The sequence below is a fragment of the Phyllobates terribilis genome, unplaced genomic scaffold (assembly GCF_046119375.1).
Source record: "Phyllobates terribilis strain yellow unplaced genomic scaffold, ASM4611937v1 Scaffold_1__5_contigs__length_1240528914, whole genome shotgun sequence".
Classification (NCBI taxonomy): Eukaryota; Metazoa; Chordata; class Amphibia; order Anura; family Dendrobatidae; genus Phyllobates; species Phyllobates terribilis.
This window is the reverse complement of record NW_027362761.1, coordinates 482,657,762-482,681,853: the sequence shown is the minus strand read 5'-3', so window position 1 is coordinate 482,681,853 and position 24,092 is coordinate 482,657,762. Positions and strand designations below refer to the sequence as shown.

At 43.5% G+C, this 24,092-nt stretch overlaps 1 protein-coding gene across 1 annotated transcript in view; it reads right to left on the bottom strand.

The window, feature by feature from the left end:
• Positions 1 to 24,092, bottom strand: part of MCCC2 (methylcrotonyl-CoA carboxylase subunit 2) — a 108,104-nt gene that overhangs the window by 22,990 nt on the left and 61,022 nt on the right. The window contains exons 13-15 of the mRNA XM_073655032.1: positions 12,628 to 12,694; positions 8,557 to 8,713; positions 6,720 to 6,834 (exon numbers count right to left, since the gene is read on the bottom strand). Of these exons, the coding sequence (XP_073511133.1) occupies positions 6,720 to 6,834; positions 8,557 to 8,713; positions 12,628 to 12,694 (339 nt within the window). The remainder of the gene's footprint in view (positions 1 to 6,719; positions 6,835 to 8,556; positions 8,714 to 12,627; positions 12,695 to 24,092) is intronic.

Here is a 24,092-nt window from a genome sequence, read left to right as displayed (position 1 = left end):
CCCCTCCGGAACCTCCTTATTCCCTGAGCAGTAGGCGAGGGATATGGCCTCTCTAATCCATCTTGCAATCGTAGACTTTGAGGCCTTACAACCCTTTCTAGCCCCCTGATGGCATATAAATAGGGAATTATCCTTCCTAAAACTGCGTGAAATCTGTAGGTATTTGAGTACGCACCTCCTCACGTCTAAAGTGTGTAGCCTCTCTTTTTGATTTTTGGGGGGAAAGCAAAAGGTTGGGAGAACTACCTCCTGAGTTCTATGGAACCGAGTGACTACTTTTGGAAGAAAGGCTGTGTCAGGTTTTAATACAATCCTATCATCCAGAATCTGAGTAAATGGCGGACATATGGAAAGAGCCTGTATGTCACTCACTCTTCTGGCTGAAGTCAGGGCCACCAACAGGGCTGTTTTAAGGAAAATAATTTTTGGGGAGGCTAAATCTAGGGGCTCGAAGGGAGGATTAGTTAAGGCATCTAGGACCAAATTCAAATCCCAGGGAGAGGATTTTGCTTTGATAATGGGTCTACACCTAAAGGAAACTTTCATAAATCGTGCTATCCAATAATTAGCTGCAATATCGGAAGAAAACAAAGCTCCCAAAGCAGACACCTGTACTTTTAAGGTACTAGTGGTAAGCCCCAATTCTAAGCCCCGCTGCAGAAACTCTAGTATTTTCCCAATAGGGGGCCCCTCCTCTGGTTTAAATTCAGTAAATGAAAAAAACTTCCTCCAGGTCCTAGCATAAATGCGGGTGGTAACGGGTTTTCTGCTAGACAAGAGAGTATTTACTACATTTGCGGGGAATCCCTTGTTGGTTAACAGCACCTTCTCAAATTCCACGCCGTCAAATGGAGACTCGAGGCTGGAGGATGGGATCTGATATGGACATTTTTCGGAGACAAGGGAACCACGGTCTTTTGGGCCAAAAGGGGCATATGAGTATTACTCTGGCCTTGTCAACCCTGATCTTCCTTATAACTGCTGGAAGCAGGATCATGGGAGGAAATGCATATGCTAGAGGGAATTTCCAGGGAACCATAAAGGCATCCACTGTCAGGGGTTCTTCTCTGGGGTCTAGGGAACAGAATGTGGTCACCTTCTGGTTGGATTTTGTCGCAAATAAGTCCACTGTCGGAAGACCCCACATTGCCACAATTCTGGAGAAGATTTGAGGATTCAAGGACCATTCTCCCTCTTTTATGGAAGTACGGCTTAGGAAATCCGCTGTGACGTTTTCTTTCCCTTTAAGATGAATAGCCGAAAGGGAGAGACAATGATCTTCTGCCTTCTGAAGAAGTCTGTCCGCTACCCTCATTAAGTCTCTTGAGCGGGTTCCCCCTTGGTGATTCATATAAGCTACAGAGACTTGATTGTCCGAGAGTATACGGACATGCTGGCCCTGTAAATATATAAGGAACTTGTTGAACGCATAATCCACCGCCAAAAGCTCCTTAACATTCGATGACAACTGTATCTCACTCCTTGACCAGGTCCCCTGAACTAAGTTTCCTTTGAAGTGAGCTCCCCAACCTGCAGCACTCGCATCTGTAGTTAAGACTGCCGTCGGCTTACACTCCCAGGGGACCCCCCTAGAAAGATTATCGTGTCGTAACCACCAATGAAGGGAATGTATGGCCCGAGGACACAGGGTAAACTCACGGTCTAAATGTCCCTCTACGACTGAGTTGTTATACAATACATCCCACTGAAGAGCCCTTGAATGAAATGGTGACCAACGAACTGTGGAAAAACTCGAGGTTAAGGTCCCTAATAGCGACATGGCTTTACGGAGTGACATAGAGGGTTTATCCATACACTGCCTTACAAAACCCTGGATTCTTGTAATTTTTTCTTCAGATAAATAACATAACGGTTTTTTAGAATCTAAAACGACCCCCAGATACTGCTGAGCTTTGAGTGGAGTTAATCTAGATTTTTCCAAATTTAGAAACCACCCCAAGCCCTCCAAGACAGACATGGTCACCCGAAGGTGGGCCTCGCATTGAACAAAAGAGTTTCCCACTATCAGGAGATCATCTAGGTAAGAGATTATTAGAATGTCTCTTTCTCTTATATGGGCCATAACCTCTGCCAATAATTTGGTGAAAATTCGCGGGGCTATTGCTAACCCAAAGGGAAGTGCAGTGTACTGAAAGTGTTTAACCACCCCCTCAATTTCAATGGCCAGCCTCAGGTATTTCTGATAGTAACTATGAATGGGAATATGGTAATACGCATCCTTGAGATCGAGAACTACCATATAACAGTGGGGAAAAAGCAACTTTATTACTGTTTTCAAGGATTCCATTTTGAAAGTGTCTACTTTAAGGAAGCTATTTAAAGATTTTAGATTTATAATTGTCCTGAAACTCCCATCCGGTTTTGGGACCAAGAAGAGCGGGGAGTAGAATCCGAGACCCTTTTCTGAATCCGGAACCTCAATCAGCACGTTTTTCCTTATTAAGACTTGAATTTCCGATACGAGGGCAGTCTGGCGTTCTGGGAAGGAACTAGAGGGAACAATCATGAATCTCTTGTGAGGAAAAGCTTGAAATTGAAATTTTAGACCATATTTAATCAGGCTCTAAATCCAATTACTATGAGAAATCTGTTCCCAAGCTGGGAAAAATAATGACAATCTCCCTCCCACCTGGGCTGATTGTGCATTCCCTGGCTTCTGCTCATTTTTTGGAGATGAACCAAAGAGAAGGCCTCTACCTTTTCGACCTCTTTCTTCGGATGAATTTCCTTTTCGGAAACGATCTCTTAAAGGAGGGTAGAGGTACCGATGGAAAACCCTTCTTAGGATCTCCGGCCTTCTCCAATAATTCGTCCATAGTCTGGCCAAAGAGATATTCCCCTTCGCAAGGGATTGTACACAGCCTGGACTTTGTCTGTACATCCTCAGGCCAGCATTTATTCCATAACGCTCGTCGAGCCGCATTTGACAGAGCTGATGACTTTGCTGCCAATCTGACTAAGTCCGCAGACGCATCAGCAAGAAAGGCCGCTGCACCCTGAACCAGTGGAAGGGAAGAAATAATCTCCTTCCTAGAGACACCATCCCTTAGCTGACTGTTTAACTGTTCCAGCCAAACCATCAGGGCTCTAGATGTGCAGGTGGCTGCTACTGCTGGTCTCAGTGCTCCTGCAGCTGTCTCCCATGCACCTTTTAAGAAGGTATCGGCTCGTCTGTCCAGGGGGTCTTTTAATGCTCCCATGTCATCAAACGGGAGGGAAGTCTTCTTTGCCGCTTTAGCGACAGCAATGTCCAGCTTTGGTGCTTTTGACCAAGAGGAACATATGGCATCCTCAAATGGGTACCTCCTCTTGAAAGATGGAGGAACACTGCCCTTCCTGTCGGGTTTTTTCCACTCTCTATCAATGAGGTCTTTAACTCTTGTATTCACGGGAAAACCTTTTCTCTTTTTCTGACCTAATCCACCAAACATTACATCCTCCACAGATTTTTCTGCCCTCGTGTCTACAATGCCCATGGTAGACCGGACAGCTTTTACCAAGGCATCAACCTCCTGCAGAGGAAAACACTGTCTATCCGATTCACTATCAGAAGAAGAGACAGCGGAGGAGGAAATGTCAGAGTCTGAACCCGGCTGAGGTTCCCGAGAAATATGAGTAGATTCTGAGCCTTGCAAACCCTTGCCTATTTCCTCTCTAATTAAAGTCTTTAGGCCCAGGGAAAACCCCGGGGTTTCCTCCGCCATTACTTTGTTAATACACAGCTGGCACAATTTCTTATTATATGCATCTGGGAGCGGATTGCTGCATAAGGCACATTCTTTATGTTTCGATTTAGCTGAACATTTCTTGCTCTGAAAGAGGAGTTTATAGAAAGAAAAAAGGAGGAGGAAACTATTAGTAGAACTTCCACGAAGATTCCACTTACCCCACAGAATATCTGGTACCGTAGAAGCAGAAGAATCCATCATAACCGGCGGGGAATCACGCTGAACCAGACCATTTTTTCTGCTCTTAGTGGTGAACTTCCTAGCTGAACGACTAGACCCAGACCGGGAATGACGTTGCACCACCAGTTGTGAGGGCTCCTGCAGCAGTTGATCTTGCTGAGGTGAAAGCTGCTCCTGTGAATCTCCCATGACTACCAAGGTAACAATGGGCTGGGAAGCACCTCTGTATGTTGCCAGGACTCTTTTATACTGGCCATACCAGGTACCATGTGTAGGTTGCTTTTTTTTTTTTTTTTTTTTTTTTTTTTTTTAACGAACCCAGGTGGGCTCACTGCCGCCTGCCCAGCTGACGTTGTCTTCCTCATGGCTTCGGCGTCCTCCTTCCGCCCACTTCCGGTGATGTCCCCGACGCACCGGAAATACGTCACAGGGCAGCGCCTGTCACGTGCCCCTCCGGCGCGGACCGGATCTCCTGCCTCGTACAGCGGGGGAGGGGGGGACGGACGGACGACCGCTAGCGGCTCCACACATCCCGTGAGGGGATGTCACGCCTGCCGCAAAGCACACGGAGGTGCCCCAATGAGCCCTGCCGTGGCGTCTCCAGAGGCCCAGGACCGACAGCTCCATCCAGCGCCCTGTGGCTCCCTCTGGGGCAAGAGACCATCTTCTGCAGGTAAGCCTGTGAGGTCTCCCATCATGGACAGGAAACCTAAACTGAGGCGAGAGAGAGGTGCCGCCCTTTTTAACCTGTAGGTTTCCTGTCCTTGATGGGCGGATCCTCTCTCTCGTGGTGCTGTCATGGGAGAACGAATAAAAATAGAAGAAATCCATCAGCGAGAGAGAGCAGAAATGGTAGGAGTTTCCAAATCTGCAAAAAATAGAGCGCACTGGTGAGCTTAGGAACTCAAAAAGGACTAGTTGTACATGTACAAACAATGGTGGATGATCGCAGAATCCTTTCAGTGGTGGAGAAAAAAAGCTTCACAAGATGCACCCAAATGAAGAACACTCTCCAGGAAGACTGTGTTTCAGTATCTAAGTCTACCATAAAGAGAAGACTTCATGAGAGCAAATACAGAGGGTTCACCACAAGATGCAAACCATTAATCAGACTTAAATATAGAAAGGCCAGATTAGACTTTGCCAAAAAAAACATCTAAAGCCAGCCCAGTTCTGGTAAAGCAGTCTTTGGACAGATGAAACTAGATCAACCTGTACCAGAATGATCGGAAAAAAGTATGGAGGCGGCTAGGAACGGCTCAAGATCCAAAAGCACACCACATCCTCTGTAAAACATGGTGGAGGCAGTGTGATGGAATGGGCATGCATAGATTCCAATGGCACCCGGTCACTAGTCTTTATTGATGATGTGACTGTAGACAGAAGCAGCTGGATGATTTCTGGAGTGTACAGAGCGATACTTTCTGCTCAGATTCATCCAAATACAGCAAGGTTGATTGGACGGCGCTTCTCAGTACAGATGGACAAAGACCCAAAACATACTATAAAAGCAACCCAGGAGTTTAAGGCAAAGAAGTAGAATATTCTGCAATGCCAGAGTCAGTCACTAGATCTTAACCTCATCGAACAGCATTTCACATGCTTAAGACAAAACGTAAGGCAAAAAGATGCACCAACAAGCAACAACTGAAGTCAGCTGCAGTAACGGCCTGGCAAAGCCTCACAAAGGAGGAAACTCAGTGTTTGGTGACGTCCATGGCTTCCAGACTTCAGGCAGTCATTGCTTGCAAAGGATTCTCTACAAAGTATTAAAAATTAACATTTTATTTATGATAAAGTTAATTTGTGCAATTACTTATGAGCCCCTGAAATGAGGAGGTTTTGTAGAAAAATAGTTGCAATTCCAAAATGTTTCATGGGATATTTTTGTTCTACCCCTTTAATTAAACGTGAAAGTCTACACTTCAATTGCACCTCAGTTGTTTCATTTTAAATCCAAAACAGTGGAGTGCAGAACCCAAACCACAAAGATTCAGGGACTGTCCAAATATTTCTGGATCTAACTGTATAATTTACTAATGTTTACATTTTATTTTATGTAATTCACTGTTTAATATATTCAGCAATTCAACTTCTGAGTTGTGACTACTGCAGCAGCACTAAATGTTTTTAGATTTTTTTGTGTGTGTGGAATTCATGATACTTTACTGAATTTTATTTAATCTTAAAATGTTTGTCCTTTTGTCCCATTAAGGATCTCAAACTAGTAAGATTGTTTGCATAATGCTTTGGTAAACATGGTGATGTTTTTAGGCTACCTATTAGGCCACATCTCTAGCAGAAACCAATGACAGACATGAGGGCCACTGTTAGAGCCTCATCAGCCATGGTAACCCATTGGCACCCTGTGATAGTATCACAGGGGACAAAGGCTGAGGTAGAGAGCTTCCTCTATCAAACACTTTAAGTGCCACGGTCGCTATTGACTGCAGCATTTGAAGGGTTACACTACTGTCATCGGATGCCACTCCAGAGCCACGAGATGTAGCGGCTGTCTGGCTCTGGTATTACAGTCGGCAGTACACATGAGATCATCATGACATATGTCAGCCATGGAGTTGAGAATAACACCCCACTTACGACAGATATATTCAACTTGGGATGTTAAGGAGTTAAAGTGCATTCACCCCTAAATAAAAAAAAAACCAAGCAAATGAGCCCTTGAGATTTCTTCTTTTGACAAATTGTTAACAGTTCAGAAACAATTGCATTATTATGTAGAAGAGTGAAATATTAATACACATCCATTAAATACATTAAGCTTCTTACCGGTTTCCCCTCCCTTGCTTTCTGGTCTTTAGCGATAGTGGCTAATACAGTAGCAGCTTGTTCCCCTCCCATTACCGATATCCGAGCATTGGGCCACATATAAAGGAACCTCGGACTGAAATAAGACCAAATAAAAACATGTTAGCTTCATAAAATAGAATAGGGAAACTGGAGGTCTGTTGATCAGGAGATTTCTCCAACAAATCCCCATACTGCAGACACTGGGCTCGGTCCTGGAGGTGGAATATTCAATGGATGGTACTGCACGTATGCAACAAAGCGCTAATAAAGATTGTCAGGTGCACAAAGAACATTCACATCACGTCACCAATATGCACACAGGTACTAAATGGAGAATCATCATCATAAGCGCGCCGATAGTCTCCTGGTGCTACCTGGAAACTTTTTATTTTCTTCTTTTTCACAATGCACACTGCAAAAATGCAGACATGGAATGTAAAGGGGAAACCTAAATCTTAGTCTGGGTCATGTTGTAGTGTATAGCAATATCCACTACAACTAATGCTTCACTGGAGGAAACCCATATCTGGACAATTTACTCCTCTGGTAGTGACATTTCGACTGTTGTTTGTTAAATTTTTTTAAGGCAAAGTAACCAAAAATAACAATTCTGCCTTTTTTTCTGGTATTCACGGGGAGAGCTGAGTGAAAAGCTAGTTTTATAGTTCATGTCTTCACAGTGGCTGAAGGCTTTTTAGCAGTCTGTATTCTCAGCCTGGATTGCAACTACAGCAGCTACGCTGTGCTCTTTGTAAGATAAGGGTTTAAAAAAGTCGTCCAGAAAACTTTTCATGGGAGTGCCCGCTTTTTTAGATCCGCGTGATATTCTTGTGATGTTTGTGTGCGATATTTTAATACATCTACATTAAATAGACATGTATCCATGAAAATCTGATGCCACACAGATGTCCTATGTCAGATCCAATTTTTTTCATGCACCTATAGACTTGAATGTGAGAGTCTCAGCCGAGACTTAGAAGAAACTAGTGAATGCTGAGATTTTTTTTTACTCCCGAACAGTCAGACCGAGAGAAAAATCATTAATCTGAACAGCCTTATTGAATAACATAGGTCCGAATTATATGCTTTTCTGCCTGAGCCAGCTCACGATACCACAGATTAAAGTGGGAGATGGGAGAGTGAGCAACCGTACATCTGTATCTCACAACTAACCCCTATGAACGGAGATTCCTTGTCTCCTTTTGCTAAGAATCACCTATAGCAGCAATCCAGGCTGAGACATGTCTATTAATAACCAGGACTTCTCATACATCCTAAGCCATTTGCCAGCCTGCCAGGACGTATAAGGTACGTCCTTGGCAAGGAAAGGGTTGCTGTAAGATGGTCAATCTTCATGTTGGGAAAGCCTTTAAAAAGGAGTTGGCCACTTTCTCCTATTAGTGCAGTTTTCCTCACAACCTGACCAGCAATGGCTGCTGATGGAGGAGCGTGTGACCAGACCTGTCCATCAGCCTACATCAATTGAAAAGCAGCTTTCCACGCGAGGTGCATTTCTATTGGAGGAGTTTGATGGCGTGGTCTGGTCTCCCGATCCTCCACCAGTAGCCAAACCTGAAGGTGCTTCAACCAATCATTACTTGTCAGGAGGCAGCTACTTTTTAACACGAGTGATAAAACCTATCCAACTGGAGTGGTCTGAGATTACTCAAGTTCTCTTTGGTCAATATTAGACTTTATTAAGGGATCGATCACGATTCAATGTTCCACAATATACCATAGACCGTATTGTCATTTGTAATATCTGTTTTGGTTCACTTTTTCACAATATGCAATTGTTGCTTCTACAATCACTAACCTGTAAGCTCTACCACACATCCCATAATTCCCGGCACCATAGGAGCCTCCAATAATTACAGTAATTTTTGGTACGCTTGCACATGCAACTGCAGTCACCATCTTAGCTCCATCCTTGGCTATTCCTCCTGCTTCATACTCTCGACCAACCATGAAACCTGAAATAAATATGTTCATCAGATATTAACTAAAGTCAGAAAAGAATAAAAAACAAAAAGTCAAATAGTCTAAATTCCCAAGAAAAATGTAGGTTTCAAAATTAAATTTGACTTTTGCACAGGAATGCTCTCGGATAAGCAGCTAGCAATAGTCTACAGAGCGGCATAGAAACAGTATGATACATGTACAACCAGCCTGTGTTGAAAAGATTGAAACCTGCACCAGCAGATGTACGCGTTCTGTTTCATTCATTCTTTTTTTTTTTCTTTTTAACTACAAATTACATTCTCTGAAAAAGTATGGATGTCATAGATAAGTGTAGTGCCCAGTACCATACTCCATGAGCCAGCGAGGAGAGGCACTAACATGCCACAACTATTCCTCTGCAGGGTTCAGGCATTGCATTACATTTTCTATGTAGCTGTAACGTGACACGGGGAAGTAGCCGTGGGCAAGGTACTCGTCTCTTACGCCCCAACACATTAGATGAAGATGGGGGTCCGAACTGGGTATGTGGACTTCATCTAAAGGGGAGCTAAGCCCTTGCAGGCCGCATGTTACAGATGGCTTGGGTTGGCCAGGACCAGATGTTGAGCAGTTCAATGAGGGAGACCACCAGTCAAAAAGAAACTTTTTACTGAAATATAACTTGGTAGGGATTATGTACAACAGATAGCGGGTACACTACTTGATGACCGTTTCCTTCACAATATGAAGCATTTTCACACACAGTCTGGGTATGTGCACACGATGCAGAAATGCTCAGGATTTTTTCCTGAGCGTTTCTGCATCTCTCTGGCAGGAAAAAACGCATGCGGATTGTACATGCGGTTTCCTGCCAGGGACATGCGGAAATGAAGCGGTCTTCACTTTCATTTCCGCATGCGGGTTGACAAGCGCTTCCCAAGCGATTTTAGCATCACTTGGAAAGTGCTTGTCAACTTCACACTATATAAATCCATGCAACCGGCATGGATTTATATAGTGTGTGAATGTCAAAAAATAAATCTATACTTTACCCTCTGATGGCCCCCAGTGTCCTGCTTCATCGGTCCCGGCTGCCGGCAGTGAAGACTTTAGGACCTTCCGACGTCAGCGTCACGTGACCAGTCACATGACTGACGTCAGCGAAGGTCCTTCTTCATTCAACCGCGAAGTGCCCGGGAAGCCGGCAGGACGCAGCGCGGGCCGTCAGAAGGTGAGAATATATATATTTTTTATTTTATTCTTTTTTTTTTAATGGTACCTGGGTCTGGATGAGAGTTCTCTCATCCACACCCGGGTACCATCCGCACATTAGACCGCATGAAAAGCGCATCAACATATACAGTGATGCGGATTCCATGCGGTCTAATGCAAGTCAATGGCGGCAAAAGAGCAGCGTTTCCGCAAAATTAATTGACATGCTGCGGATTTTTGACCGCAGCGTTCACATGCGGATTTCTATTGGGGAACATTGCTGCCCTTCTACCATGCGTTTTTCATGCGTTTCCGCGGCGTTTACGCAACTGCAAAAATGCCGCGGAAACGCATGAAAAACGCATCGCGTGAACTCAGCCTCTCCGTTCCTTTTCTCTTCACGCACTTGGTCTCTGTCTCTACTTCTTTCACCCCAACCCAGCTCAGTATTACAGTTCAGTTATTGAGTGCCCTATTCTTAACCTGCGGTTCCGCATCTTCTTTTCCCTCAAGGGAACTAGTTTGTCAACATGGCCGGTACTTAGCTTCTCTGCTACAGCCACCTTGGAACCCCCTCCCAGGGCACTCTTCTTCTCACGTTCTCTGTCCCAACCTGGCCCATTACTTTTCTGAGTTATAAACTCGGGGCCGTACTGCTAGGCGTCCTCTCTCAGGACCCATCTTCGGTTGACCACTCTGCCCTTCTGTCAATTTTCCTTCCGCTTTACTTTGTATCATGCTATTCACTGTCTCAGTCTCCTCTCGCTTCGGGACACCCACTTCACATGGCACTGCTTACTGTCCAGACCTTAGGTCTGCTTCTGATGCACACTAGGCCCTATCTGATGTCCTGACAGGAAACCGTCTGTGTCCCTTCACCTTATCTCTTCCCACTCTGGGCTAGTCCCAAACACTAACCAACTTTCCCTACACAACACTATTACCAATAACACCTGTCATAATAACGCATTGAAACATCGACCATACAAAAGTCTTCAAGGGGGAATGTACGCAGTATTGTGCATCTACTTACATAGCGGTCACTGCAGCAATTTCTTATTAAAAGCAAACATGTTTCTGGGTAGTTTTCCTGTTAAAGGGGATGTTTTTGAACAGTAAGGAATTATTTGGAGTTCAAATGAAAAAAAATCTTAAACAATATGGAAGGGGTAATCTTCAATGTACTTTGCATTGTACAGAGTGCAATATTTGGTACAGTATAATCATACGCCTGCGTGTGCACGAGTCCACAACAAATCCTATTTTTCAACAATTGAAAGGGACACCAAGGTGAAAGAGGAGTATTACCTGCCATTTCTTTGTTTTCAACCCAGAAAAAGGAATTTGCCCAAGCAGTCACATAATGTGTACAGCTATTTGGCTCTAATGAAAATATCTAATATTTTATTGTGTGTACCATTGGGCGTACACCTTGAAATGTCTTATTTCCGTACAAAACAGGTCTCAGCTGCACTGGAAATAGCAATGAGCGGCTTCGTGCTAATAGACTCCTTTGAAGAAGGCTCTTGAAGACGCGGCTCTGTTACGTCAGACCCTCCTCAGGAACTACACAACAAATAAATCTAAAACCTACACCGGGTCAGATCAGTCAGTGCATATTTATTGTTTTTGATTATAACAGACACATGACAGACGTAGCAGATCCATTTTAAGGCAGTGTGACAAAGTCATTGGCAAAATACTGGAGAGGAGATATGTTTTCACTGAGGCTATTAGCTTCAGTGAGTTGAAACCTTGAATTTTGCTCCAGCCACTATGTGTCTAGGGGTTAAATTGGCCATTTTTAATGACCTAGGATTTTATGTGAACAGCTGTAGAGCGGGTGAGAGGCTGTTCACCATATCTCCACCTATAAATAGATGGCCTTTTGAATCATTCAGTGTTCGGTAGGGCTGGAGAGAGGAACTCCAGTACTTTGTGTCCTGACAAGGAAAAGCTGAACCATTTGTTTGCTAAACTCTGAGCAGGCGGATCCCCGCTACCACAAGGACTGTGCTTTGTGCTACCACTTTGCTTTGTTTGCGGTTTTTGCCCAAAGGGCCGTGTTTATTTTTACTTAGCCACGGTTTATGCTGCCTGTATAATAAACCTGGGAAGAATTAAAAAATACAGTGTTCCCGTGTCTACCTCCGTGTGCTGTCGAGTGAGCCGGTCTACCACAGCAGTTACTAGTAGTGATGAGCGAGCGTGCTTGTTTAACCCTTTAAACAAACACGCTTGGGTATTCGCCGAGTAGTTTCGGCATGCTCGGCATGATATGCCGAGCACGCCAAAACTACTCGGCGAGTACCCGAGCGTGCTCGTTTAAAGGGTTAAACAAGCATGCTCGCTCATCATTAGTTACTAGTAAGTTCTGATGGATACGGTTGCCTATTCACCAAGATTGTACTATTTATGGCTGCAAAGTTAGTGCCATCTTTGGCATTTAAATTACCAAAAAGTCTAGACTTATGTTCACATATTGCAGAAAATTTCCACTACTGATTAGGTTGCAAATCCGTGATAAATCGGTATTGAGGATTTCATGCTCCTCCATTCATTAAGCATCGAATAAGGTGAAAACTGCAATGAAAAGCCACATAATAATGAGCCTGCTGCATATTTGATGTCCACACCATGCTTTCCACAAAATGTCTCCTTTTTCGGCTTACTACAAGAAAATAATCAAAACTCTTATCCTCTTGGTTTTAGATAACCAAATATTTATAAATACCTGTAATGTTCTGCAGGAAAAGGAGGGGAATGTTTCTTTGACAGCACAGCTGAATAAAGTGGGTTCCCTGTAAAATAAGGGGAGACGTTATTGCTATTTATCACATTAAATTAAAAAGTTTAGAAAGTTGCAGGTAACATTGAGTTTTTAATAACTGTTATTAAAGGTATTAATCTCAATTCCAGACAGCAATTATGGAGGTGTAATATAGTCTACAGCATAGGTCTCAATGGTAACGCATCACCTCCCATGTGTTATTATGATTAATTATTAACTTACTAGTTTAAAAGTATTGGAGTAATGAGGAAGTTTGTACTTTTTAACAACATCAAACACATCCCTATTGTCCGTAGATATTAGATAAAGAGAATCTGCCTCTTGAAGGGTGCCCATACAGACTGGACGAACGCTGGCCAGAGCTGGCAACCATTTACTGTGTATGAATATGTGCCGACAATCCCTCTTTCCACATGCGTCATCTGTTCTCGCGACGGTATACACCGCTGCCAGGGCATGTCAGGCAAAGGCTTATTCCCCTCTCCCCATTGAGAACACATTCATGGGGGACTCGAGGAATAGTGGTAGAGCACACTTTACAGACCTGTCCCAAGTGGTACCACACAATAACCGAAAAGAAAGTATCAGCAGCTTTGAAATGTATTGTGGAAAGCACACCCCTGATTCTCAGAAACTGACATCACAGACTGCATCACCCCACTCTTTTTTCAGACCTGATTCTCAGTTGAGAAATAAACCATATTTTATTGGTACCATATTTTTACATGCTCCCGTGTATGATCCCCAAGCTCAAACTCAAGGAGTCCATGATATTGGGAGAGATTTATCAAAAGTGGCACAAAAGAGAAAGGGTTAAAGAAGCACTCCTCCTCAATTCAACGTTTTTATCCTCTTAATGTATTGCAGTCATCATATGATATAGCACTGTGTACTTACAGTATAATTGCTCATTTTGCCTTTCTACCCAGCTAACTCTTCTCTTTTCTCTGCTCTATGTAGAAACAGAAAAAGTCTCTTGTCCTTGAATTTTCATTCCCCTCTTCAACTCCTGACCCAACTGCTCCGCTCCTCCCCCTGCTAGTGACTTTTGCAGTGACTCATACAGGGGAAATTGACCTCCTGTTTCTACATAGAGCTTAGAAGGATTCAGCTAGTCAGTTTTTAAACACATGATGTCATAGACCTAATGGAAAAGAGAAGAATTAGCTGGGTAGAAGTTAATCATTTAATATGATGATTGCAATATATTAAGAGGATAAAAAGTTTGATGGGAGGAGTGCTTCTTTAAAGGAAAAGTCTACGTCTTTACAGAGTGATGAAAAAATTGTATCATTATTAGTGTTGAGCATTCCGATACTGTAATATCGGGTATCGGCCGATATTCGCGGTATTGGAGTTCCGATACTGAGTTCCGATATTTTTACAATATCGAATACCGGAATCGGAAGTTCCTATAATGCCTGCGCTCTGCAGTGTCTCTGAAGGATGACAAGCTGGATGGCAGCGCTCAGCTGCGATCCAGCCTGTCATCAGAATGCCATCCCAGCGTGAGAGAATTCTCCTGATTGTTTAAAAGCCGGCGGGCGGTAAAAAGCCGCCGGCTTTTAAACAATCACACAGCCCCATACTGCTTCCCCGCAGCCTCCCACCCCGATCCTCCGCTCCCCTCGCCACCTCCCATCCCGATCGTAAGTTAGGACCGGGCGGGGAGCACAGCACCAAGGAGCGGGGAGCGAAGGACCCAGGCGGGGAAGCCGGCAGTGAAAAGACTTAACCGCCGGCTTTCCCGTTCTGTGCTGCACTTTCCCGCCGGTTATTTCAAATGAACAGCTGAGGTATCAGGTGATGCTGATCAGCTGTTCATTTGAAGTCGCAGCGGTGCCCTCAAAGGGTTCATGTGAGTTCATGCTTGACTGCATTGCATGAACTCACATGAACTTTCCCATGGCCGCACAGGTCAGCCACACCTCGCAGACCATCAGACCCGTCATGATTGGAGTGTGCGGGTGTCTGTGCGATGTCTGCGGGTGTGTGCGTGCAGGCAGACATAGGCCGATGTGACACTACTACTCCCATCGGCCTATGTCTGTCCCCCGTCCACTCGTGCCAGCAGCATCAGCTCAATGGGAGCAGTAGTTCCCATCAGCCTGATCCTGCTATTTAAACTGCCCCATGTGTTATTTTTGCCCCTATACGTGTTTTTTTAGGCCCCATATTTTTGGGGGGTTTTTGGTCCCCAATAAATTTTAAATACATTTCATTGGTGGCCAGTGGTTACCTAAAATAAATTAGTTTATACATTACCTGTCCCCGCTGATCGCCACCTAAAATAAAGTAAAAAATAAAAAACTACACCTATACTCACCTAGACACCTAATTCCCCGAAGCCATCGATCTCCTGTAATAAAATATAAAATAATAAACCACAACCTTATCCTTACCCCTCCGTAGTAGTCCACGTGTGTCCCACGATGATCTCCAGTTTAGAGCAGCCACATAGAATGTGACCGCTCTGAACCGCTGCCGCCGCTATAATGACGGGGCCGTAAAGCAGCCCCGTCACTGCATAAGCAGGTTCGCCGAAGTTCAGGCAGCGCTGCTCCGGTCAGCTCCTTTACGGCCCTGCTGTACCGTGAGAAATTCCCACGGTACAGCAGTGCCGTAAAGGAGGTCTCCGGAGCTGCGCTGACTGAATGCACTCCGGTGACCCCAGTCAGGGCTCACACTGCCGGGAGCGGACGTGTTCCCGGCAGTGTGAGCTTACAGCAGCCATGCACAGCTGTCACCATCTTCAGATGTGACAGCTGTGCATGGGAGATCAGCGCAGGAACGTGGACAGGTAACTATTTTTTTTTAGTAAACTAAGAATTAAATAAAATGGTGTGTTTTATTTCAAATAAATTATTTTTTGCTGGGTGTAGTGTGTTTTTTATTTTTAACACTTTGTAGGTTAGTAATGGGGGTGTCTCATAGACGTCCATCATTACTAACCTGGGCTTCATGGCAGCTGGCGCTGACATGAACCCCAGCCCTATTACCCCCTGCCACCGCACCAGGGCAGCGTGGAAGAGCGAGGCTAAGTGCCAGAATTGTAGCATCCTATGGATGCGCCATTTCTGGGGCGGCTGACGGCTGGTGTTTCTAGCCTGGGAGGGGGCCCAATATTCATGGCACCCTTCCTGGGCTATTAATATCAGCCCCCAGCTGTCTGCCTAGCCTTTGCTAGCTATTAAAATAGGGGGGACCCCATGTCATTTTTTGGGGGGGGGTCTCCCATTTTAATAGCTAGTAAAGGCTAGGTATTCAGCTGGGGGCTGATATTAGTAGCCTGGGAAGCTCCGTGGGTATTACCCCCTTCCCAGGCTTCAAACATCTGCCCCAGCTGTCTGCTTAACCTCCGCTAAAGACTAAAATTATGGGGGATCCCACGCCAATTTTTTTTTTAAATAAATCCTTTATTTTAACACTAAATGACACTTGAGGGGTTAATAAAGATGCAGTCCCTAAATTATTATTTATTTTTTAATTAATTTTTCCCAAAAATTTTGACGTGGGCTTTGCCATATTTTTGTATGCCAGCCAGGTACAGCATCCAGGAACGGGCTGCCCCCAACTCCCAGCTGCCTATTTGTACCTGGCCGGACACAACAATATAGGAAAGCCCTTTTTTTTTTTTTTTTTTTTTATTATTTCATGAATTTCATTAAATAAGTTTAAAAAAAAAAAAATGTGGGGCTTCGCCCTATTTTTGTGTCCAGCCAGGCACAACTAAGCTGCTGGGGGCTGGAATCCACAGCGCAGGGTGGCCCAAGCTTTGTGGGCCCCCCCTGCTGCGAACTGCAGTCCGCAGCCACCCCAGAAAATGTTGCGTTCATAGAAGCGCCATCTTCTGGCGCTGTATCCAGCTCATCCAGGGCCCTGGTGCGGTGGCTCACTGGGTAATAAAGGGGTTAGGGCCAACTTTGTATTATCCGCTGGCCCTAAGCCCGAAATTCATGGGGTCACGCCAATATTGGACATGACCACCATGAATTTCTAGAAAAGTATTTAAAATAAACACAACACCCAGAATAAAGTCCTTTAATTGAAATAAAAACACAATTCTTTATTGTTCTAAATTAAGCTCTACTTACCGTCACGCCCATTCCAGCTGAAGCCAACGATCTCCTGCAATAAAAGTAAAATAATAAAGCAACATCATCCTTACCTTACCATGGTTCCCAGACAGCTTCAGCTCTGCTACATTCACATGACAGGCTGGATCGCAGCATAAAGCTGCCATCCAGACTGTCATCCCGCAGACACTGAGAAGCGCAGGCTTGCTTGCCTGATGAGCCGACAATGAACTCAGCTCAACTCATGCACGTCACTGACAGCGTGGGAGAATTCTCCTGCGCATGCGGTGAGCGTGAGAGACTTGGCTCATCTGGATGCCGTCACAGCCTGACACTGAGGAGCGCAAGCATGCCTGCGCTTCTCAGTGTCTGCGGGATGACAGGCTGGATGGCAGCTTTCTGCTGTGATCCAGCCTGTCATCTCGATGTAGCAGAGCTGGAGCTGTCCTGGGAACCATCGAAAGGTAAGGATGATGTTGGTTTATTATTTTTCTTTTATTGCAGGAGATCGTTGGCTTCAGCTGGAATGGGCGTAGTGGTAAGTATGGTTTAATTTAGAACAATAAAGAATTGTGTCTATTTCAATTAAAGGACTTTATTCTGGGTGTTTGTGTTTTTTTTCAACTTTGACTATGGGGTTAGTAATGGGGGTGTCTTATAGACGCCTCTCCATTACTAACCTGGGCTTGATGTCAGCTGGCATTATAAGCTAACATCAACCCCAACCCTATTACCCCACTGCCACCGCTACAGGGCAGTGGGAAGAGTGAGGCTAAGTGCCAGAATTGGCACCTCCTATGGATGCGCCATTTCTGGGGCGGCTGACGGCTGGTGTTTCTAGCCTGGGAGGGGGCCAATATTCATGGCACCCTTCCTGGGCTATTAATATCAGCCCCCAGCTGTCTGCCTAGCCTTTGCTAGCTATTAAAATAGGGGGGACGACACATCATTTTTTTGGGGGGGTCCCCCATTTTAATAGCTAGTAAAGGCTAGGTATTCAGCTGGGGGCTGATATTAGTAGCCTGGGAAGCTCCATGGGTATTACCCTCTTCCCAGGCTTCAAACATCTGCCCCAGCTGTCTGCTTAACCTCCGCTAGAGACTAAAATTACGGGGAACCTGACACCAATTTTTTTTTTTAATAAATTCTTTATTTTAACACTAAATGACAAGTACAGTAACCAACACTATCACAGTACTTCATATATATGTGACTGACATGTTTCTATCTATCTAATCTATGTGTGATGCTCTATTATTTCTGTTGTAAATTGTCGGGTACCGCTGCTGAATTGCCGGCAGGTTTTTTAAAGAGACGGTGCATGAAAACACTAATATTTTTTTAAATAAATCCTTTACACTAAATGATTTCTATCTATCTAATCTATGTGTGAAGCTCTATTCTTTCGGTTCTAAATTGTCGGGTACCGGTGTATGCCGCTGCTGAATTGCCGGCTTTTCATGTTTCACTGTGAGCACTGTTCCCATCGATTTGGGCAACCACCTCCCCCAATACATTCTACATTATTGTTAGTTGTTTTCCTTCATGTAGAATTAACCTACAAGGAAAGAAAGGGTTTATTTTCATTCCGATATTTGTGTCCCATTGACTTGCATTGGTTTCCGGTATCGGAATCAGCAATATCCGATACTTTTTGGGTATCGGCCCGATCCAATCCGATCCGATATTTCCTGATATCGGAAGGTATCGCTCAACACTAATCATTATGTATATAGCTACTTCCAAAGAGGTTATCCTGTGCCTCTCACTTGCACATCCGGAGGAGAGGGTGCTGGTCATCTCAGGTATGGTGCACCTTCTCTGTTCCTTAGAATAGATACATGCAGGACACCTCCCAGGACCTGGCGAGCGGCTGACCAATGTCACATCAGTAAGCACCAATGTGGAAGTGAGCGGCGCTAGAAAACGCCTTGGACAATGATTCAATACAATGTGATCAGCACATGACCACTTCACATTAAGTGTCTGAAAATTGTAAGACAGGAAAGCTATGTCTATGGCCACATGAATCAAATTCTTTTAAAGAGAATCTGTCACCAGGTTTTTGCTACCTAATCTGAGAGGAGCAAAATGTAAAGACAGAGACCCTGATTCCATCGATGTGTCACTTACTGGGCTGCTCAGTGTATCCTTCATAAAATCACTGTTTTATCAGCAGGAGATTATCACTAGACGACAAGTACATCTGCTGTCAGGTAGTCCAAACACGCCCCCACCACTGATTGGCAACTTTCTGCCTATACACAGTGTGCACAGAAAGGTGCCAATCAGTGGTGTGGGTGGGTTATGCAGAGCACTCAGCAAACTGGTAAATCTGCAGCAGATAAAACAGTGATTTCATTAAAACTGCACCAAGCAGTCCAGTAAGTGACACATTGCTGGAATCAGGATCTCTGTCCCTACATCATGATGCTCTCAGATGGGGAAGCAAAACCTGGTGACAAATTCCCTTTAAGTCAGTGTTATTCACACACTTTGGACGATGTTACAGGAGCGTTTTAATGCTTTTTATATCAGTATAATAAAACAAATTAATTCTTTACTTTACTTACAGTGCAGCATAGGATTTGAGAAGTGACATGAATACCAGATAAAGGCTGTGTTCACACAATGCTTCTTTAAAGCAAATTAAATGCGGCTTTTTACAGTACCAGCAAAAGCTAGGAGCAGTAAGAAATCATTGCACACACTTTTTTCCTTGACTGAATTGGAAAACTGCAGTGTTTTTTAAATGCTCAGTATGTCGATTCTTTCAGCGTTTTTGCAGTGTTTTTTCACCTATAGAGAGCAATGAGAAAGTGAAAAAATGCTGCAAAAACAGTTTTTACAGCGTTTTTTTAAGGCGTTTTTAGTGACTAAAACTAACTTTATTAAACATGTACTGTAGACAATCCGCATATGTAATCCGCACCTGAAAAACGCAGCAAAAAAAGTGCTGAAAACACTGCAAAACGGACGTTTCAAAAGCAGCATTTTTACTTCCAATAGAGCAAAGTTTTGATTGCAGAAAAAACCCCAGCAAAAAACACTGCATGTGAACATAGTCTAACCCAGCAGAATCACACTAATGAAGAACCTGTTCATTATACAGGTCTATATACACATGAGCTATACATGTCTCGCTTGAAATTAATCTTCTGGAAACCACTGGACGTTTTACATGATATTTTAAAGTAAGTGACAAGTCCCAACTCCTATGAATTCACTGCGCTCATGTTTCACTCATTATAAAACAGGTGCAGGATGGCAGACCCGACGGGTGAACTTGCTACCAGCAAATTGAATTTTCAGTAACAGGGCTCGTACATGCAGGTTATAAAATTTTCATTGCGTATATGGCACAGCTGTTCACTGAACAAAACAGCACAATAAGTGAAGTGACACTGTGTGCTAGGGCTTCATTTAAGGACTGGTCTCGGTAAATTGTCTGCTGATCTGTCCAGTACCCTTAAAGTTTGAGCCATGGCAACTGAAGGAAAATGAATTAAAATTCTTCTTGTGAAAAGAAATATCTGGAGACAGACATTATTGCACTTGGAATAAATGTGATTTTACACAGCTTCAATACCATGAGTATTATAGAAGCCATGCTCAGATTCCTTCTAATGCAGCATGAATGTGAGTCAGGCTCCCTCCCTGCAGCTATGCTTCATGCTGCAGTCATACAGGAAAATCCAGCCGGGGAGAATGGTCATCTGGGTGACCCCCATTCACCTTCTCACCGCCTGGCTCATCTTGATTACCTTACCAATCTGTTTTTTTTTTGTTTGTTTGTTTTTTTTAAATTCCCCTATGATTTGGAATGGAGCAAGAGAGTGAAAATCTATAACTCAGACTTATTTTTTTAGCTTTTAGGCTATCTTCACAAGTTGTGATTTTGTAGTGTTTGTTTCTGTGTTTTTATGCAAATTACAAACGGCTTTTTACAGTTCCAGCAAAAGCTATGAGATTTCAGAAATCGCATGCACGCGCTTGGTTTTTTCTTTCCTGATCAAACTGGAAAACTGCTGCGTTTTTTAAACCTGCAGCATGTCAATCCTTTAACCCCTTTAAAGCACAAGACGTATTAATACGTATCTGCGCCCTGGGACTTAAGAGCCTGATATGCATTAGTAAGTCTTGGCAATCACGCCCGCACACAGGCTGTGTGGGCGCGATCGCCGCAGGGTGTCAGCTGATAGCACCAGGTGTCAGCTGTAACAATGTGCTGGGAGCGGTCCCGCACATTAAGCCCCGCAATGCTGCGATTGAAGTCGGTGGTAAGGGGAGGTGATCGGGATACTCACCTATCCTGCCGGCATCCAGCGATGTCTGCCGCGGCTTCCCGGATGTTGCCATGATGACCCGATGTCATCATGACAACATCTGGGTCACCAGACAGCAGGAAGATATTTTGGTCATGCTCAGTGCTTGACCAAAGTATCTTCTGCATCTGCAGCGCTGACAGCCTGTATAGCACAGGGATGGTGCTCCATCCCTGTGCTATACAGGCTATCAGAATAAAAAAAGTGAAAGTCCTATACTGGGACAAAGAATAAAAGTAAAAAAAGTGTTTAAAAATGAAAAAAAAAAAAAAATCCGCCAAAAATAAAAATATAATGTACCTACCCATCAATAAATATTACTATGAAAATAAATAAACAATAAAAGTACACATATTTGGTATCGAAGCATCCGGAACGACCTGACCTATAAAACTATCCCACTAGTTAACCCTTTTAGTGAACACGGTAAAAAAAATAAAAAAAAACAAAGCAAAAAACAATGCTTTATCATCATACCGTCAAACAAAAAATGGAATAGCACGTGATCAAAAAGACGAATGTAAATAAAAATGGTACACCTGAAAAGGTCATCTTGTCCTGCAAAATACAAGCCGCCATACAGCTCCATCAGCCGAAAAATAAAAATGTTATAGCTCTCAGAATAAAGCGATGCAAAAAATTTTTTTTTTCTATAAAATAGCTTTTATTGTGTAAAAGTGCCAAAACATAGAAAAACTATATAAATGTGGTACCGCTGTAAACGTACTGACCCGAAGAATAAAGCTACTTTATCAATTTTACCACACGCGGAGCAGCATAAAAAAAAAACAAAAACAAAGAAACAATTCCTGAATTGATGGTTTTTGTTTATTCTGCCTCGCAAAAATCAGAATAGAAAGCGATCAAAAAATATCACGTGCCTGAAAATGGCACCAATAAAAACGTCAACTCATCCAGCAAAAAGCAAGCTGTCACATGACTCTGTCGGCCAAAATATGGAAAAATTATAGCTCTCAAAATACGGCGATGCAAAAACTAGTCTTTGCAAAAAAAGCGTCTTTTAGTGTGCGACAGCTGTCAATCAAAGACCCGATATGATTCTGGTATTGCTGTAATCGCACCGACCTGAAGAATAAAGTCGTCTAATCACTTATACCGCACGAGGAACGGCGTAAAAAATGAACTCTAGGGTTAGGGTTGGGCTTGGGATTTTTTCAAAAGTTAAAAAAAAAAAAAAAAAAAAAAAAAAAAATGACGACGATATGGCGACCAGTGTTGAGCTCAAGTGCTCACTACTTGAGTTTGCATCGGGTGCTCGGGTATGCACTGAGTATCACGAGTGCTCGAGTGACATGCTCGAGTTTCCGCCCCACATGCTTCGCGGCCAAAAAAACCTCGCGGGGATTGCCTGCCATGCATGAGCAATCCCCGCATGGGTTTTTTTGGGTATCTAATAACCATGAAACATGCGGGTGGGGACTCGAGCATGTGACTCAAGCACCCGCGATACATGGTGCATACCTGAGTACCCGATGCAAACAAGTAGCGAGCACTTGCGCTCAAGACTAATGACAACTTATTCAATATGATGGACCTAATGTTATCAAATTCTGTCGTAACTCTGGGTTCAAAATGTTCACTATACCCCTTGATAAAATCCTTGAGGAGTGTAGTTTCCAAAATGGGGTCACTTGTGGGGGGTTTCCACTATTTAGGCACATCAGGGGCTCTCCAAATGCGACATGGCGTCCGCTCTCGATTACAGCCAATTTTGCATTCAAAAAGTCACACAGTGCTCCTTCCCTTCTGAACTCTGCCGTGCGCCCAAACACTGTATTTTCCCCACATATGGGGTATTGGAGTACTCAGGAGAAATTGCACAAAAGTTTTTGGGGTCCATTTTCTCCTCTTACCCTTGTGAAAACAAAAAAATTGGGGCTAAAATATCATTTTTGTGGAAAAAGTTTCATTTTTTTATTTTCATGGCTCCATGTTATAAACTTCTGTAAAGCACTTGGGGGTTCAGGGTGCTCACCACACATCTAGATAAGTTCCCTGAGGGGTCTAGTTTCCAAGATGGTGTCACTTGTGGGCGGTTTCCACTGTTTAGGCACATCAGGGGCTCCCCAAACGCAACATGGCGTCCACTAATTATTCAATAAAATTTTACAATCAAAAAGTCAAAATGGCGCTCCTTCCCTTCCGAGCGCCTAAACAGTGTTTTTTCCCCACATATGGGGTGTCTACGTGCTCAGGGGAAATTGCACAATAAATTTTGGGGTCCATTTTTTCCTGTTACCCCTGCAAAAAAAAAAAAAAAAAATTGGGTCTAAAGTAACATTTTTGTGAAAAAAGTTAAATGTTCATTTCTTTCTTCCACATTCCAAAAATTCCCGTGAAGCACCTGAAGGGTTAATAAACTTCTTGAATGTGGTTTTGAGCACCTTGAGGGGTGCAGTTTTTAGACTGGTGTCACTTTTGGGTATTTTCTGTTATAAAGACCCCTCAAAGTGACTTCAAATGTGATGTGGTCCCTAAAAAAAAGTGGTTTTGTAAATTTTATTGGAAAAATGAGAAATCGCTGGTCAACTTTTAACCCTTATAGCTCCCTAATAAAAAAAAAAAATTGGGTTCCAAAATTGTGCTGATGTAAAGTAGACATGTGGGAAATGTTATTTATTAACTATTTTGTGTGACATATCTCTCTGATTAAAGGGCATAAAAATTCAAACTTTGAAAATTGCTAAATTTTCGCCAAATTTCCGTTTTTTTTCACAAATAAACACAAGTGATATCGAAGAAATTTTACCACAATCATGAAGTACAATATGTCACGAAAAAACAATCTCAGAATCAGTGGGATCCGTTGAAGCGTTACAGAGTAATTACCTCATAAAGTGACAGTGGTCAGAATTGTAAAAATTGGCCTGGTCATTAACGTGCAAACCACCTTGGGTTGTAAAGGGGTTAAAAGGAGTATTCCTATCCCAACATGTAGTAGGTGTAACAATAGTAATATAAGCAAATACCTCCAATTAGAAGTGTA